The sequence below is a fragment of the Thermobia domestica genome, chromosome 6 (genome assembly GCF_964235325.1).
Source record: "Thermobia domestica chromosome 6, izTheDome1.hap1.1, whole genome shotgun sequence".
NCBI lineage: Eukaryota > Metazoa > Arthropoda > Insecta > Zygentoma > Lepismatidae > Thermobia > Thermobia domestica.
The window spans coordinates 297,975,737-297,992,536 of record NC_137459.1 but is presented as its reverse complement, the minus strand read 5'-3'; the positions used below and the strand labels follow the sequence as shown (position 1 = coordinate 297,992,536).

The 16,800-nt window shown below is 37.7% G+C and overlaps 1 protein-coding gene across 2 annotated transcripts in view; it reads left to right on the top strand.

The window, feature by feature from the left end:
* The window catches only part of LanB1 (laminin subunit beta-1), a 396,592-nt gene that overhangs the window by 127,287 nt on the left and 252,505 nt on the right, over nucleotides 1–16,800 (top strand). For both annotated transcript variants that reach the window (XM_081762898.1, XM_081762899.1), the window contains exon 2: nucleotides 6,763–6,867. In XM_081762898.1, coding sequence (XP_081619024.1) covers nucleotides 6,807–6,867 — 61 coding nt within the window. In that variant the 5' untranslated portion in view covers nucleotides 6,763–6,806. The remainder of the gene's footprint in view (nucleotides 1–6,762; nucleotides 6,868–16,800) is intronic.

Here is a 16,800-nt window from a genome sequence, read left to right as displayed (position 1 = left end):
ATATATATATATGTATATAGGGTATAACTTAATTAGTGTAACGAACGTCGGGAAGTGATTCGTGACACCGAGATAAGTGGAAAACGATCTGTTAACATGTAACATTGACGGAGTTAGCGAGGGCCGAAAGCGTGCGAAGAATAAGTTCGAAGTGGTAGATATCAATGTGCGGAGTGAAACAAATGTACGTTCGTCGTGCACATCACATAAGATGTTCAGTGTCCGCCATGGACAGCAATGTGTACACGACAACGCCGGATCATGGATTGGCGAACCCGTTCGAAAATACCTGAGTCATGACGTTGTGGGTACGCTGTTCCAAGTCGTGGAATCGTTTACAGGAAGCATGTACACTTTTCATGTATCCCCAGAGTTTTAGTGGATACAGGTCCGAAGACCGGGCAGGCCAATCCAACATCTTGGAAAGTTGTTGTTCAACCAGCTGCGGAAATTCACACTGAAGTGCGCGGGAACCCTATCATGCATGTACCAATATTGCGGGGAATCGCTAGGGGGACATTTTCCAGTAAATCGAGCAGTGTATCCTTCAGGAAGGTCAAATACTGTGCTTCATTCAGTCTTCGGGGTATGATGTATGGGCCGATCATTTGATCATGGACAATGCCACATTGTATATTGAGTCCAAATTGATGTTGATGATTAGTGACAACCGTACCATAGGGTTGTGCATCTGCCCACATGTGTATTATGCCTTCCCTTCCAAACATGGCCTCATCAGTGAACAGTACTGATGTCCGAAACAGCATGATGGTTATGGACTGTTGAATGAACCACTAACAGAATGCTTCACGTGTTGGAAATCCGCTTCTGTTATCCTTATATCCTTAGGTGTTGTGAATTTAAGGCATTTTTATGTAACGCACGTTACACAGCCATGTGAGTAACACGCATTTCACGGTTAATTTCCCTCATACTTGGCTCATTGTCCAGAGCTTCTAAAACACGTTTGTCCATAACAGGTGTTCGTACACAACGGTGTCGACTAGCATCTGCAGGGACAGGTAGTACAGTTTCTGTTTCCCATACGTGCCGGTAAATCGCTGCAAACATCCTGTGTGATGGTGGTTAGCGTCTATTAGGTAAACGCTCCTGGTAGGGTCGTGCCGCTTCACGTCCATTGCCATCTGCACGACCGTATATGAAGAGCATGTCGGTCTGTTCGCGGTTTGAATAACGCATCATGTTTTAGTCGAGCACTGTCACTTGTTCTATTCAACACTCGCAGAATAGAGCCAGTACTCATGTACTGTAGAGTCTTGAACACAAGCTTCTCCTCGGTTAGTGTACGCGTCTTCGGCGTGGGGGACCCGGATTCGATTCCCGGCGAGAGCTCATGTAGTTCGGATTCCACATTATTCAGTAGGTCCACGTCTCATATAGCTTTGCTGCTGAACGGGACGTTAAAATCAACAGTCTCTACCTGTACGTGCGAACTGAGCAACCACATATTGAACACGAACGCCACATCTAGCCCTTGATATGCCGCCATCTCTGAGCTTAGTTGTTTTCGATATCTACCGTTTTGAAACTTACTGTTTCCAAGCTTTCGATCCTTGCAGCCAGGCTTGATCTATGTGGCTATACATTTATCAGCCATTGTGTATTCATATTGAATTGTATTCCTGGAAGGTCGTCTCTTATTACTCGAAACCTGTGTCATCCATCTTTTCTGTTCTAGTTATGTGACCCTATATCTCTACTTCCGGTTCATAGCCTTGATTGAGTTTTCTGTTTGAAAGCGAATCCATTCCTTTGTCATATTCCTTGGGTTGTTTGTAAATCAGCTTCCAGATATATGTTTTATAGTAACTCAGTTTATGGAAATGTCGACATGTTGACGTTTAACTGGTTTAAATAATGTTTCCATCGAAAGCAAATAGATGGTATCTGAAGTTCAATATCGTAAATCAAGTTAAAGTTAGTACTGCATCAGTTTTTCTCCATAATTTCCTTTAAAATCGGTATGTGGTTCAAAGTGGTAAATCCTCTAGAAAATAAGCCTATTTTTCCCCTGATTAAAATTTAAATTGTGGTCAGTTTAGTTCAAGAGAGGTTTTGTGAAATCCTTGCCCGGGACTCAAAGCTGAATGGTCGATAATTTCCAACACATTCGTTATATATTTCCAACACAACACATTCCCTTTTCTTCTGTAAGAGAATACAGGATGCCCCAAAAGTACCTCACTATTGGAGTAGTAACTAGTGGTGGGCACAAAACCCGGTTTTTCGGTTTTCGATCTTTAGAAAAAACGAAACCGGTTTTTGAATTTTCAAAAAACCGGTTTCGGTTTTCTTCAAAACCGGTTCGGTTTTTCACCGAAACCGGTTATCGGTTTTCTCCAAAACCGGTTCGGTCTTTTACCTGGTCCGGGTTTGGTTTTCTTCAAAACCGATTCCGATTTTTTTCCAAAATTTGTTCTATTTCTGACCAGAATGGTGTTTCGTTGTTCTCCGGAAACCTAATCCATTTCCACAGAAATAGTTTTGTGTGTTTTCGAAATGTTTTCACCGAAACCAGTTTCGGTGAAAAACCGAACCGGTTTTGAAGAAAACCGAAATGTCGGTTTTTCGGGTTTCGGTTTTTATAGAAACCGGTTTTCGGTTTTTATAGAAACCGGTTTTGCCCATCCCTAGTAGTAACCCATGTGCTTTTCTTTTCTCTTTTCTTTGCTTTTTCTTTTTGGTTCTTCTATTGTTGTGACTTCTGGAACACTGGATTGGTTGTAGAAGCAGCATCGAATGGACCCACGTTCGCAGGATTAAAATCCGATGGACTATGCTTTCTGGGATATGCTTAATTTGTTGTGTACAGCGTGAAGATTTGCGATATGGTTCCTCTTTGCACATGCATTGGAAGTATGCGAAGCAATTGTCCCAGAATTATGTTTTCCGTGTGCTCAATAATTTGCGATTCTGTCTACAAACCTGTGTGGAACTCAAGAGAAAGTCCATGAAACAAATACTGTGATGTTGCAGAACTTTTCTGGATATCTGTAGGGATGACATTTTTTTTCTTTTTTTTAATAATTTAAGAGCAATTCTCTCTTCTTGAATACTTTTGCAAATGCTTTTCTTGTTTAAAAATACAAATCCTCCCTATTTCATTACCTTTAAAAAGATTCTCCTATATGTTTTTCATCCTTCCTCCATCTAATTACTTTGTGCATATCTTCTTCCGTGTTTTCTGGATCTTGTACGTAAGCTTTTTCAACTGATCCTTTTTCTCTAGAAAGTTTTGAATATATCTTTATAATCGCGTCCTTGCTTGTAGCTAAAATCTAGGCTTCTTAATTGTCATTTTTTTCTATTACAAGTAATTGAAGAGGTTATTTTCAAAGGAGAATATTTCCACAATTACTAATTTTACAGTATGAGGGGGAAAAAAAAGAAGTGTGTATGGTGAATATGTTCCTTTTTGGTAGAACCTATATATATATATATATATATATATATATATATATATGTGTGTGTGTGTGTGTGTGTGTGTGATTTCTACCCAAAACGTTCCCGTTTGCATAAACCTTGTTCCATAATCCAATAGAGCTCATCCGAAACATTCAGAAACTGTGAAAAATGCATTTCGAATCAGCATTACTATTACTATTATTATTAATTAATAATAATATAATAATAATAATAATAATAATAATATATAATAATAATAATAATAATGTTCCCTTATGAAAATAATCTCCTTAATCGTTTGGTTTACTTCAAGATGTGTATATTCGCGACTCTGTCTTTCAATCTTTTGCCCACTTAGAAAAAAAATCTGCGGGTTTTTCTGCTTTCTTGTATAATTTTTCGACTTGTTCAGATATGATAATGTTGCAGGCAGAATATGTTTAAATGATTTACACATTGTATATTTTGTGTATCTTAATTACTAATTGGGTGTCGCGGTGGCTCACTGGTAGAGCTCTCGCCTCTGACGCTGAAAGTTCCTGGCTCGATACCAGCTCCCGGCAAGTGGACTTTGTGGTGAACAAACAACCTGTGCGTGCTTTTTTTTTCGTAGAGGTTCTCCCATTTCTTCTCACTTTGTCATTCCACCGTTATAATCCATCTCATCATCACCGTCTCCCTTAACCTCGGTGAATAATATTGCAATGTTAGCAATAATAATAATCTCTATTTCAGTGCCGCGAACAACTTGGTAGCTAAAATACAGCACATTGTATGGTATCAGAGTACTACGTTAATGATAAAATAATAATAATGATAAGAAAAAGGTAAAAAGAAAAAAACTAACATGAGATACAATGTAGACTAAAGTCAATTAAGCAGAAATAATTCCTTGTTAATACTGTTACAATTGTCAAGCTTTCTTTCTAATTAAACAAACGAAAAATAAACACAACAGTCTTGAAACTACATTTTAGCTCGATGTTGCTAAAGTTATTGCTTAGAAACAATCAGTCAGGACTTATAAAAATTTCACTTGCTTAATACAGTAACCCTAAATTTACATACTTTTCAAATTATTTCACTTTTAAATTTAGGGAAACTAAAATTGTGCTATTTCTTATGCTATGATTTGTTATTTTAAACCAGTGTTTCGTAAACAGTATTTACTGATACATACTTTACCTGGTAACGTTTGCATGCACATTTTGTCAAACCTTTTCTTCTATTGGTAAGTCTCCAAACTCCAGTTATCATTCCAGTCACATAGATCTGTGAATAGTAGATCATTTTCATTTCCCTAATACCATAGTAAACGTCTGAAAAATTTGCTCGTTTCAAATGAGAAGTATCATACTGAAGAACGAGACTATTAATGCTACGATCTATAATTTTCCACTCAAATGTAAATGGGGATGGAAGCGATCAACTTTAGTCAATGATGGGATGTCAAAATGCATAAAACTGTTATCTATGTACGTATGTCAGCACAAAATATAATATTGATACTCTACTACTACTACTACTACTACTACTATAATATTATTATTATTATTATTATTATTATTATTATTATTATTATTATTATTATTATTATTATTATTATTATTATTGATTGTGCGAGTCTGTCTTCTTTGATTGTGGCACCTCGATTTGTGACACCTTTTGCCTCTGATGAAACATACACTTGACATTTGACAATTTTCTATTCTTTTTATAGTAGAATCTGTCTACTGATATTCATTTTCTCCCTTCTCTTTTTCTCGTCACCATAAACAACCCTATTATATCTCATGTAATTTTCTCTGTCTGTCTTTACTAGAAAGTGATTGGCAGTTCAGGGTCGCCGTATAAGTTCCGTTCTAACAAAATCCGTTCTAGGTTTTTGTTTTCCTGTTATCCTAGCTTCTTAACTCGGGAATTTCGACCCTCTTGGACTTCCTGCTGAAGGGATCATTGTCAGTCGCATTTCATCTTCCAAGCAGTGAGGGGCATCCGCGACTTCTTCATTGGTGTTTCTATTATGAGAAAAGATGGGGGGAAGGGGATACAAACATCTAACTCACTATGCTGCTTGTGGGTGCTTGTTAGTGAAATCCCATTCATGTTTATTGTCAAAACACGGATCTCCAGCAGGATTAATGGCTACTTGGATCATGTTGTAGACCATGAACTCATGGATTAGACGTCAGACCTCCATCCTTATCTGTTCTTTAAGCGTCTAGTAAGAAGAATTAAAGGGATTCATTACCCTTCTGGTGGAAACTCATATTGGGTTTATATTAGTTATGTATTATATCAATTTCCAAGTTTTCATTTGCATAAATGATATATGTTTTATCGCTTGCACGTGAATAAAAGCAGCCGTTGTAGAAAATGTGCTGCACAATGTCAGGAGAGAATGAAGTATCACGTCTTGCTTGAAATATACGAGACTACTGAAAATTTGCATATTGGGAGGCTTAGTGAGTCAGTAGAAGAGCTCTCAACTGTGCCGCACAAAAAGCATAGTTTGATCCCAGACCATAGGAGTTTGTGGTAGGCAACATTATGTTAATGGTTTTTCTCCGGGTTCTCCCATTCTCGTTCCATTTTTCTTTTGTTAACTCACCCACTGTCATTCTCTTCCAGTATTCATCCGTTTTATTTAGCATATAGGCATAACCTTATGACGTTAAGCTAACAAATTCATTTCGTACTCAAAACTTGGCGTTCATTGCTTAAATTAAAAACGATTATTTTAAAACTATACATGTCGCTCTACGGGAATTATTTGTGTATTAAATTTGTCTCAACTTCACACACGTGTTTGGAATATTATATTTATCCCACATTTATTTTTATTTTTAAATTAAAATGAAATATAGTGAATTTAGAAATTGGATTCTTGGAGAAATAAAATTGTTCCAAAATAAAATTCTTGGAATTGTTTAATGATAATTACCTTTATACAAGAGTCGGGATTTCTTTTACATATATATCAAAACATAGTGCATAAAATAAGCATTCTTGAGTTTCCTTACTGGAATTATGTGAGTATTATAATGTGTTTCATCACATTAATCAAAATGCGTCTTCGTACTTAAGTAAATATTTATTCTAAGATGCGTTTGAAACGTTTTTTTATTGTTTCGGGTAGTTTTTTGTAGCGGAAAAAAACTAAATGACTTAAGCTTTTCCGTTGTTTTTTTTTTTTTTTTATCCTCTCTGATGGGATCGTTGACGTGGGTGTGCATGACATTTCTCACAGAGCGGTAGCGTCTCAGTAGAAGTGGCAAGCACATGTAGCTTCTCGCAAAGGTCAGAGAGTAAATGGTTGTTTCTTTCTCGTCACAGGATGGACCAGTGATAAGGGTTGAAGTGGAGGAGCAGGAGCAGCCATGTTGGGCCGAACCCTGTGTTCTTGGAGTGTGGTGCTTGTACTTCTCATTTTCTGGACAGGTGAGTAATAGCTTTTATATATATTTTTTTTGTTCTTTTTAAAGGGTTGATGATTATAATAATAAATTGTGACAGCTAATTATGTTTTGACACTATATAAAATTCAAATCCGCCTGCTTGATTTACTAGACTGTGGTTATGAAGGTTCCGGAATGGAATCCGCATAGCAGCATAGACGTTTTTATTTATATATTTTAATAATAATAATAATAATAAACTAAATTTGAAGTTAAGGTAGACATAGAGAAGGTAAAGAAACTTCCGTCTGTCGATTTATGAACAATTTGTTGTGTTCAACAGTGTGTGAACATTGTTTGTTGTGGACATCGAAATCTCGATTCTATAGCTAATTGCAATTGCAGTTGTAGGGCTGCTGCTGCTGTATTCATGTGATGTTGTTGGAATATTCATGGGGCACACTGGCTCAGTGGTAGAGCGCTTACCTCTGGTGCATGTAGTCCCTCCTTCTGTCCTCGGCCAAGTAAGTTAGTGGTGGACAACATCGTGTCCGTGGGTTTTCTCAAGGCATTCCCGTTTCCTCTCACATTATCATTCCACCGATTCTTCCATCATTATTCATTCAATAGGGTGAATTTGGAAGTTAATGCGATCGGAGTTTCACCATTGATCTCAGCCACCGCGAAAACTATGAATTTGACACTAATATCTGTCATTTTCTACTACTTTTACGTGTCCCGGTAAACGCTCCCCCCTGAGATTCCCTGGTTCGAATTTTGAAAAAAAAAAAAAAAGCTCTTCCTCTTGGTCTGGGGCCTGGACCAAGGTACCCGTGACCAAAATTTGGTAATTCTCTGGTCTACTCGTCTACCACATAGATAGACACACAAACAAACAATGTTATTTATATTAGATTACTGTATATTAAATCAACCAGAAAAGCAAGCGTTAGCACAACATTCATTAAAACCAAAAAAAAAAAAAAAAGTTTGAAAATGCGTCCGTTATGCAAATCCACTCACTGTTATAATAGATTATTAAGAGAAGCAATTGAAATAAAATTATGCGAATGAACATTGAATAGAGAGGAAGGTTTGAAATTTAGTGTTTCTGGAATATTTTGTTACAATAATTAATAACAATAATAATAATAATAATAAAGAGAAGGAAAACAATAACTAATGTTCGGTTGCACCAACCGAGCATTAAGATCGGATGAGATAATCCGTTGATTATTTTGATCTTTGGATAAGGATCTTACATCAATGCACCCACAGTTTGTGAGAAAGGTTTAACTTATACACGAATAGTCAAAAGCTGTATAAAACTATGACGTTTACGACATGACTTCATGCAATTTTATACGTTTAGCTTCAACAGTGCCGTAACAACTGAAAACTTATTTGCGTAGCATGTGGTAACTTTTCTTATTAGATATGGGAAGAAAGCGGGAGAAGCTGACTCGGGAAGGCAAGTATGTTTTAATGCTGGTAGACAAACATGTCGTTTAACAAAAAGAAAAAAGCCATGTCAAATATGGAAAAGGAAGCTGTTTCTGATGTTTCAAAAATTATATATATATAGAGGCGGACCCAAGGGGGGGCTATAGACACTCCCTTGACGCTCAGGCATACACTGGATAAAATGGGCTTCAATCGTACTTTACACTGGATAAAACCGCAAACTGGTTTAGTCTCTCCCTTGATCATATCCTGGATCCGCTACTATATATATATATAAGAGCGGATAGTTTTTAATAAGCGGGATGGCGTGGGAGATCCGCTGGCCGGAACTCATTTAGTTCGGATCTTACGTTAGCTGTAGGACCGGGTCTCATATAGCCTCGCTCATGAAAGGGATGTTAAACTCCAAACCAAATCAGATATGGATATCTGGGCCTGTTAAGCGACATTTTAAAGTAAGGGTGGGTAGTCCCTTTCTCTTAAATAATGTTTGGCTACAAACTACACTAAGCTTCACTCAAATGCCGTCTTCTCTTAAATCTAATGTTCGGTTTATGAATTCAAGTATAGGGTAGGATAGGGAAGAGTAGAGAATATTAGGGTAGCGTATGATGGAGTAGTGTAGGTTAAGTTAAATTACGTTAGCTCAATGCTTTGCTATTATTTTCAAATGTAGGGTAAGGTAGAGTAGGTTAGGCTACTTAGCTCAATATTTAAACAATATTTTCAAATATAGGGTAAAAAGAAATGAAATCTTTAAGTTTAATGTCCGACTATTATGCCCTTTGAGCTGCGGGAGACGATGATTAAAGCAAGTGAATGATAATGGAAAAAATGGCGGAATGAGAATGTGGGAGGAAAGGGAGTATCCTGAGAAAACCCACGGACACGATGTTGTCCAAAACAAATTTACTTGGCCGGTAATCGAACCAGGGACTCCATTAACAGAGGTAAGCGCTTCAAATGCAGGGTAGAGTAAGTTAGATTACGTTACATTAGTCATTGTTTTGAAATATAGGGTAGAATAGGTAAGGTTAGGTTAGGTTAGCTCATCGTATTGCCGCACCTCACCATAGCACTTTATTTAACAGTTACCTCACCAAGAAATCCTCGCCCTTCCCCCTAAGGCGCTGTTCGGACAACTTTTTAAAACCCAAATTTTGACATAGATTTAGATTTGCATCGCCGCAACACTTCCGCAGAAACAAATAGCAACGGTTTAAGTTTGCATTTGCGTCGCCAGTTGGTTATGCTTCATTCCAGATGGTTATGGTGTACGCAGGGTAGAGACCTGCACGGGCCGGGCTTGGGCGGGCCGACTCTGTTATTTCTTTGGACCGGGCCGGGCTTGGGCGGGCCGATACTGATTTCTCTTCAGGTCGGGCCGGGCTGGGGCCGATCAATTGCAATTCTTTAATAATTATTGACTTTTGTTAAACGATAATTGGAATAAAGCCAAACGTTGAAGAAGTGTGCCCGTGAAAAATGTTAGAAAGAATGCAATAGCTATTTATAGTTTGTGTTGCTAAGCGGCTCCACTTTCACTATAGAGGATTGCGGGCATTATGTTGTAAATTGAGCTCTGACCTTGACCTTCACTAAACTCAAAATATAAAAAGGAGGGGTGGGAATGTTTTGCCTGTCGCTAAACAATATTGCCATCTTCACTTTATGCTAAAAATCAACTAAGTTAGATTTTTCTTACAGGGAACAGAGTTTTTGTTCTCTCGATGACAGGCAAAGTTCTAGGAGGCAATGGTACCATTCGGGAGGCAAGCGTCAGGTTGTGAACCAGAGTTTAGAAAATGTTTCTGAGGGTTAGGTCAAATTTAGTACTAAATTTTGAGAAATATTCGAGTTCGAGCTAATTAAAAAGAAAAAAACTTATCGGGCCGAGCCGGGTATGGGCCGAAAATCTCCAAAATTTTTCGGGCCCGGGCTGGGCTGGGCCTAGGTACGTGTGGGCTGGATTGGGCTCGGGCCGAAAAATTCGGCCCGTGCAGGTCTCTAACGCAGGGCCGTGCCGTGAAAAATCAGCGCCCGGGGCGTAAGTATACGACGGCGCCCCATACATATATTCGACGCAATTTTCCTATCTTTTTTCTTTTCTTCTCCCGAATCCCCCCCCCCCCCGGCACGGCCCTGGGTGTACTTAAATATGACCCTTTTAATTAAGCAAAGTTATTTTAGTAATTCATTGTCGGTTTTGCATAATGTTACGAATTAGCAATGTGGTGCAGACTTATGTATGGATCCAAGCACGAATTCCTTGCATATATACTTTTATTTCAGCAAATAGACTTTTTGTATCTTAAATAATCATTCTTGGGGTATGGACTTGCCTTTCTTTGTACAGATTCATTTTAGGGGAGCTTCAGTTTATGTACACGATGAAAACTATTGTGCAAAAGACACTCACCAGCTTATGCTGCATGTTCACTAAAAAGCATGAATACTATCTAACCGAGTTAGGGTAGGACTGCAGAGGAGTGACCCGATTGACAGCGAGGTTGTATATCACCAAAGGTGGGTATACATATAAACGAGGATAGTGCAAACACTATATATGGCATCAAATTTCCTTACATGTTGAATAATGAATTTGCACATTACTAAAGACGTTATACGTAATATCCCGATGTTTTCATTGCTTGTATATTTGTGTTCTAAATTAAGGGTTAAGTGTTATATCTGCAGAACAGTTTTAGGAAATTTACCGGGTGAATTGTTAATTTATTTTGATTTCTGATGAAAAATGAGTGAAAGTCAGGTGATGAGAATAGTTGAAGTAATGTTGTTGGTTGTTTTTGATGTAAGCGGCATCGCATATGTAGGCGGAAGGGACTACCAATATTTGTCGGAGAGGTATACTTCTTATGGTTTAGTAGCGGGAAAGTTACTGTGGAAATGACGCGTATGTGTCAAGGTTCTTACACTCGTGTCTGTCTTTTATCGAATTATAACCTAATCTATATAACTTAACCAACCTAACTTGCTAAGTGGCCACTTCGGCGATGTATTTCTGCACATAATGTATTTTATGTTTACAAGTAGATAGTTATAAGTATGAAACCATGACAAATGCTATTGAAACTCGTATCGTTACCAAAATCCACCTGTTTTCACTACCTTTGCTTACGCGCATACACGCCATCGCTAACGTGCCTGCTCCCTTTGGACGCACCCCCCGTGCTATCGTGCGGGTGCACTACCTTGGCCCTGAACCGACTCGGTTAGATAACACTTGTGCTTTTTTAGTTGACACCTAGTACAAGTTAGTTCATGTTTTTTGCACTGTAGTTTTTATGCCATATATCTGGACGCCATATTTATACGCATATAGTGATTTTCTCTTCCAAGTTGTAAAAGTTTAACCTAATCCAACCTAATATAATGTTATCTAATCTAATGTAATGAATTGTAGTGCATTTTTTTCGACTTTCGTGTGGTCCGGCGATACAGCACAAATGCCCAAAGTAACATAAGGATTACTGACACAAATTTCATGATTATGTGGATCGCTTAATTCTCAGACATTTGTATAGTTGCATGTCATGCGTTAGCACATTGACTTCAGATACTTCTCATACTATGGTTACTAGCTACCTTATAGGGGAGTCCGTTCATAAGAGGTTTGACTTTCATTAATGTATTTTTACATAGCTATGTATTTCACAGGTAAGAAGACAACATATTTCGATTCTTCTTCTTTTTCACCTCAACCATAGGTTGATGGGCAACATGGAAATTTTAAAACTTTTCTCTCGCTTGGGAGAGCTGTTTTATACTGTGATAAGGCCTCTTCAATGTATTAAAATATTATTCGCTGCGAGCGGTCCCGGGTTCGATTCCCGGTGGAGATACTCGGTCGAAAAAGTGTGAAACGCTTTTTCAGGCCATCCATCGTGAATTACCAGGCAAATGCCGGAGTGGTATCTAACTTCTTGGTCCCAGGCCGCTTCCTTTTTTCCCCAATACTTTTTTCCTTCTCTTTCCTCGGATAGTGTGTTCGCCGAGGGACGTCATCACTCAAACGTGACGGGCTATATGGCCTTAAATGCCGAAAGCCCAGAAATCTAAATCCTAAAATTGGCCTGCAAATTTTACAAATCTGTGGATCCGTACAGTAAATGTGCACCGGTGAAAATTTGAACTGTAATGAAAAATTGCTCACGTTTTTTAAAAAATTCTATTACGTACGCTGTTTACTGAATGACTTATTGATAAAATTACGATAGCAGCAATCAGTAGTTTATATTGTAAAATTTACAGAACATGCTAGCAAATTTAATGTAAGGATGGGAGCAATTCTAGTTTATCACATGCAAAGTTAACTGTTCGATTTTCTCCTTCGGTTTATTTTCTTTTCACATTTACTGCTACAGTATTTAATATACAAGGGCATATTCAACCCAAATTAACCAAAATTGTAAAGATTTAAAATGCCAATAGGAATGTTAAATGAACACATGGAGCAGTGTATACCATAAAATATAATTGACCCCAAGAGTGTGTCTTGCAGCGAAGTAGAATCGTATAATTACCTTAAATGTGAGATAAATTTAACCTAGTACTATGTCCATCTCTACTAAGTGGTCGCTAAAACTAAACTACTTCAATTTACAAACTTTAGTAGTAAATAAGTCAATTAATGAAATAAATAATATAATGAATTAGTGCAAATATGCTACTTTAATCGGTCCATTGTAGGAATGTTAAATGAACACATGGAGCAGTGTATGCCATAAAATATAATTGACCCCAAGAGTGTGTCTTGCAGCAAAGTAGAATCGTATAATTACCTTAAATGTGAGATAAATTTAACCTAGTACTATGCCCATCTCTACTAAGTGGTCGCTAAAACTAAACTACTTCAATTTACAAACTGTAGTAGTAAAAGAGTCAACTAATGAAATAAATAATATAATGAATTAGTGCAAATATGCTACTTTAATCGGTCCATTGTAGTAATGACAGATTTTTATTGGTACAAATATCACTGTTTCTTTCTTTGGGAACAATTAAAATAAGCACAGTGACACCATTTATATCTAAATAACCATAAATAACAAATAAGCATCCAAATTATTGATATAAGCTCCAGCAAGCAATCCTGCAACAAACTGCTGTAAAATATCAAAACAGAATGCTTCGATAAGTGAAAACGAATTCAAAATTTGTCATCGCTGAAGTACTCCAAATGATTTTGTCTGTCTCTCATTATTCTTCTACGTCGGATAGCATATTCTGTCTTCCAGCACTTCAAATTCATCTAAAACATTCAAACTGCAGCCATGTTCACTCTACTCACAGCTATCACGACGTTATCAAGCATTAATCTCCCGTTTTCCATGGTTAATCTTAATCCGACGATTTGGCGATATAATCTTCAGATCAGTGTTGGTGCAAGACATTATCCTCACGTCGATTATTAAATTTAGTTTAATCGCTATACACCGATTAATCCTCGGTTGGCACAGCTGAGAATAAGAGATCGCTTATATTATAAACTTGGATGAAACTATAAATTATAAAAAATTTCGACTGTTTCATATTGAAATATAAAATTATAAAATACATAATTATAAAATTATTCCAGTTTCCTTAGTTTCTACCTCTGAATACTAAATGTGATATTGTAAGTTTTCGTTTAACATGAAACTTTGAAATATTTATTGATCTAACATTGTGATATTTGAAAAACAAAATCGTCATGTTGAGTTGACAGCTTGTTAATCTGGTGGTATAACAGAATATGTGAAACTTATTTTTTCCAAAGTAGATGCAAACTCAGAAGTGTGTGGAGGGCTTATATTGAAAAAGATTGTATATTAAACTGTAGGTACACGTTTCACATAGGATTGGTGTTGAAAAGGTACGTTAAATTCTAAACTCCAACACCAACTAATCTTCGGATAACTTTGAAATTTTGCACTACAAAAACGATTGTTCGCGGTAGCATTTGTGCTTATTTTAATGTGTACAATGGTATAGTTAGTACGTGGCAATATTTCCCTTCTTGATGTACTTGATATAGAGGGTGAATACATATTCCCATTACAGCATTTGATGGGTGATTTTAAGCACAAAAACCTTCCAGAAAGTCTATATGTACAAGCACCGAAAGCGGCTTCTTTTCAAGAGTTATCAGCGCCATTTGATAAACTAAACCATGATGCTCTACAGTGGATGAACTAGTATAGGAAAGGCAGGATTGAAATTTGCCCAGGAAGTCATACCTGTAGTTTTATGAAATACAATGTTTAGTACTCTCATGGGATAATTGGAGAGTTTAGTGCAGAAATAAATCAAGTCTATATTTTGGTCATTTCGGATAGCCTATATGTAGTCCTTAACTGAACTTTATCTGAAGCTCCTTTCAGAATTTAAAAGATTCCTGTCCAGATATTTTAAATAGGCTTTTATAAGGTGATAGATGAAGTTTCGTGGTCGATTGGAAAAGATGTATGGTGATAGAGATGTGATACTTCTTGCTGAGTATTTCAAAACTGACCGAGAAAAACCGTTATCAGACGTAAGTCTAACCAGAAGATTTGTCGATGAGGAGATGCAGAAATTTCTACGTCGCGTAGAAGTATTATCAATTTCCACGACATAATATGAACGGAGATTTCCCCTGATGAATTTACAGATGACTGATATTAGAAATAGACTAAGTGCTCAAATATTGTCTAAATTGTTGTTCATCAATGTTAATGGCCCACCGGTAGACAAGCTCAAAGTAGACGAGCTAGTTATTTCTTGGCTGAAGGATGGACATCATTCCGCTGCGGATGATTTACTACGACAAAGTTCTAGAGGCCAACAGCAAATAAACCCGATTTCAGATTTGTTTTAAGGTGGCAAATTAGGTGTTATGGAAAATGTATACTTGTATTACTAATGGCTGAGTCTCTTCTTTCCTTTTTATAAACAAAAAGGTAAACTACTTTGAATAAATATTCATAATAATTGCAATTATTCATATTTGTAACTTAAATTTAACGTAGTGTTTTAGTGATTACACAAATTACAATTATGAGCATACTTTGTGGAGATGCTCTCACAGAGGGTACCCGAGACCTTTATACGCTATGAAAAACAGATTTTTTGAAGTCTTTGGAGAAAAATACCGAGGGTGGGCTGATTTCTCCGCCCGACCTAGAAGGACTTGAGCTGCAGGCATGAAAGTGTGAGGCTATTCAACATAGTCCCCTCGAAGGTCAACACACTTGGCACTTCGATGCTGCAACTTCTCCAACCTCTCAAAAAAAATAAAATAAAATAAAAAAATAAAAAATAAAAAAAAATAAAAAAGATTTCGCAAGGCCTGCAAAGAACTGTTTCCGCAGCTGTTATCATCTCTTCATCACTGTGAAATTTCTGTCCTTTCAGTGCTGTTTTGAGTTTTCGAAACAGATAATAATCAGAAGGGGCAAGATCTGGCGAGTAAGGTGGGTGGTCAATGCACTGAAACCCTAGGTCCCTCAGAAAATCCATTGTTCTGCCAGCCTTGTGGGCGGGAGCATTGTCCTGCAAGAACAAGACACCTCGTGTCAACTTTCCCCGGCGCTTTTCTTTAATAGCGCCCTTTACCGTAGCCAGCAGACTGCAATAATACTCTGCAGTTATGGTTTGGCCCTTTGGAAGGTAGTCTGAGAGCAAAACACCATCCTTATCCCAGAATATTGAGGCAAGCACCTTCTCTTCGGACTTTTGTGCTTTGAATTTTTTGGGTCTTGGAGATCCTGAGTGGCGCCACTCGCATGACTGCTGTTTGGTTTCCGGATCAAAGTAATGCAACCACGTTTCATCCTGGGCAACAAGCCGATCCAAAAAATCGTTCTTCGAGTTCGCAAATGCAACAGTACACTGTCAGCAGTTGAGCCGTGTTCAAGAAAAACTCAAAACTCTGGAGCCAGCACTTCTGAATCGCAAAGGGGTCCTAATGCTACAGGACAACGCCAAGGCCCACGTGGCTAAGATTATCCGGGACACCATTCTACCCCTTGGATGGGAAACTATTGCAACCGCCATACTCCCCGGACATTGCACCGTTGGATTATCAACCGTTCCATTCTTTGGACAATTACCTTAGAGGACGCCAGTTCAAACCCCTAGTAGAGGTGTAAAATGCACTTGATACATTTTTCGCTTCACGGCCCACCAAGTTCTACCGCGATGGAATCAATGGCCTTCCAGAGCGTTGGAAGAAGGTCGTCGATGCAGATGGGGACTATTTTTGATCTTCCAGGTATGTCTTAGGTGACATATTGTTGTTCGAAGGTGGTGAGTGAAACAGCGACAGAATTTTCTTGATTACCATTATAGAAAACGCTCTTTGTAATTACCAACATTTAGTTTCAAAAATTAGACTAGAAGGATCTAATAACTACTTGGTCCCCCTGTGGCTACGCCAATCCTAAAAGTGTTTGCAATAGGAATAAAATTATTTTACTCAGATATGACATTATTTCCAAATTGTTACACTCATGCAATAAGTAGTCTTTAG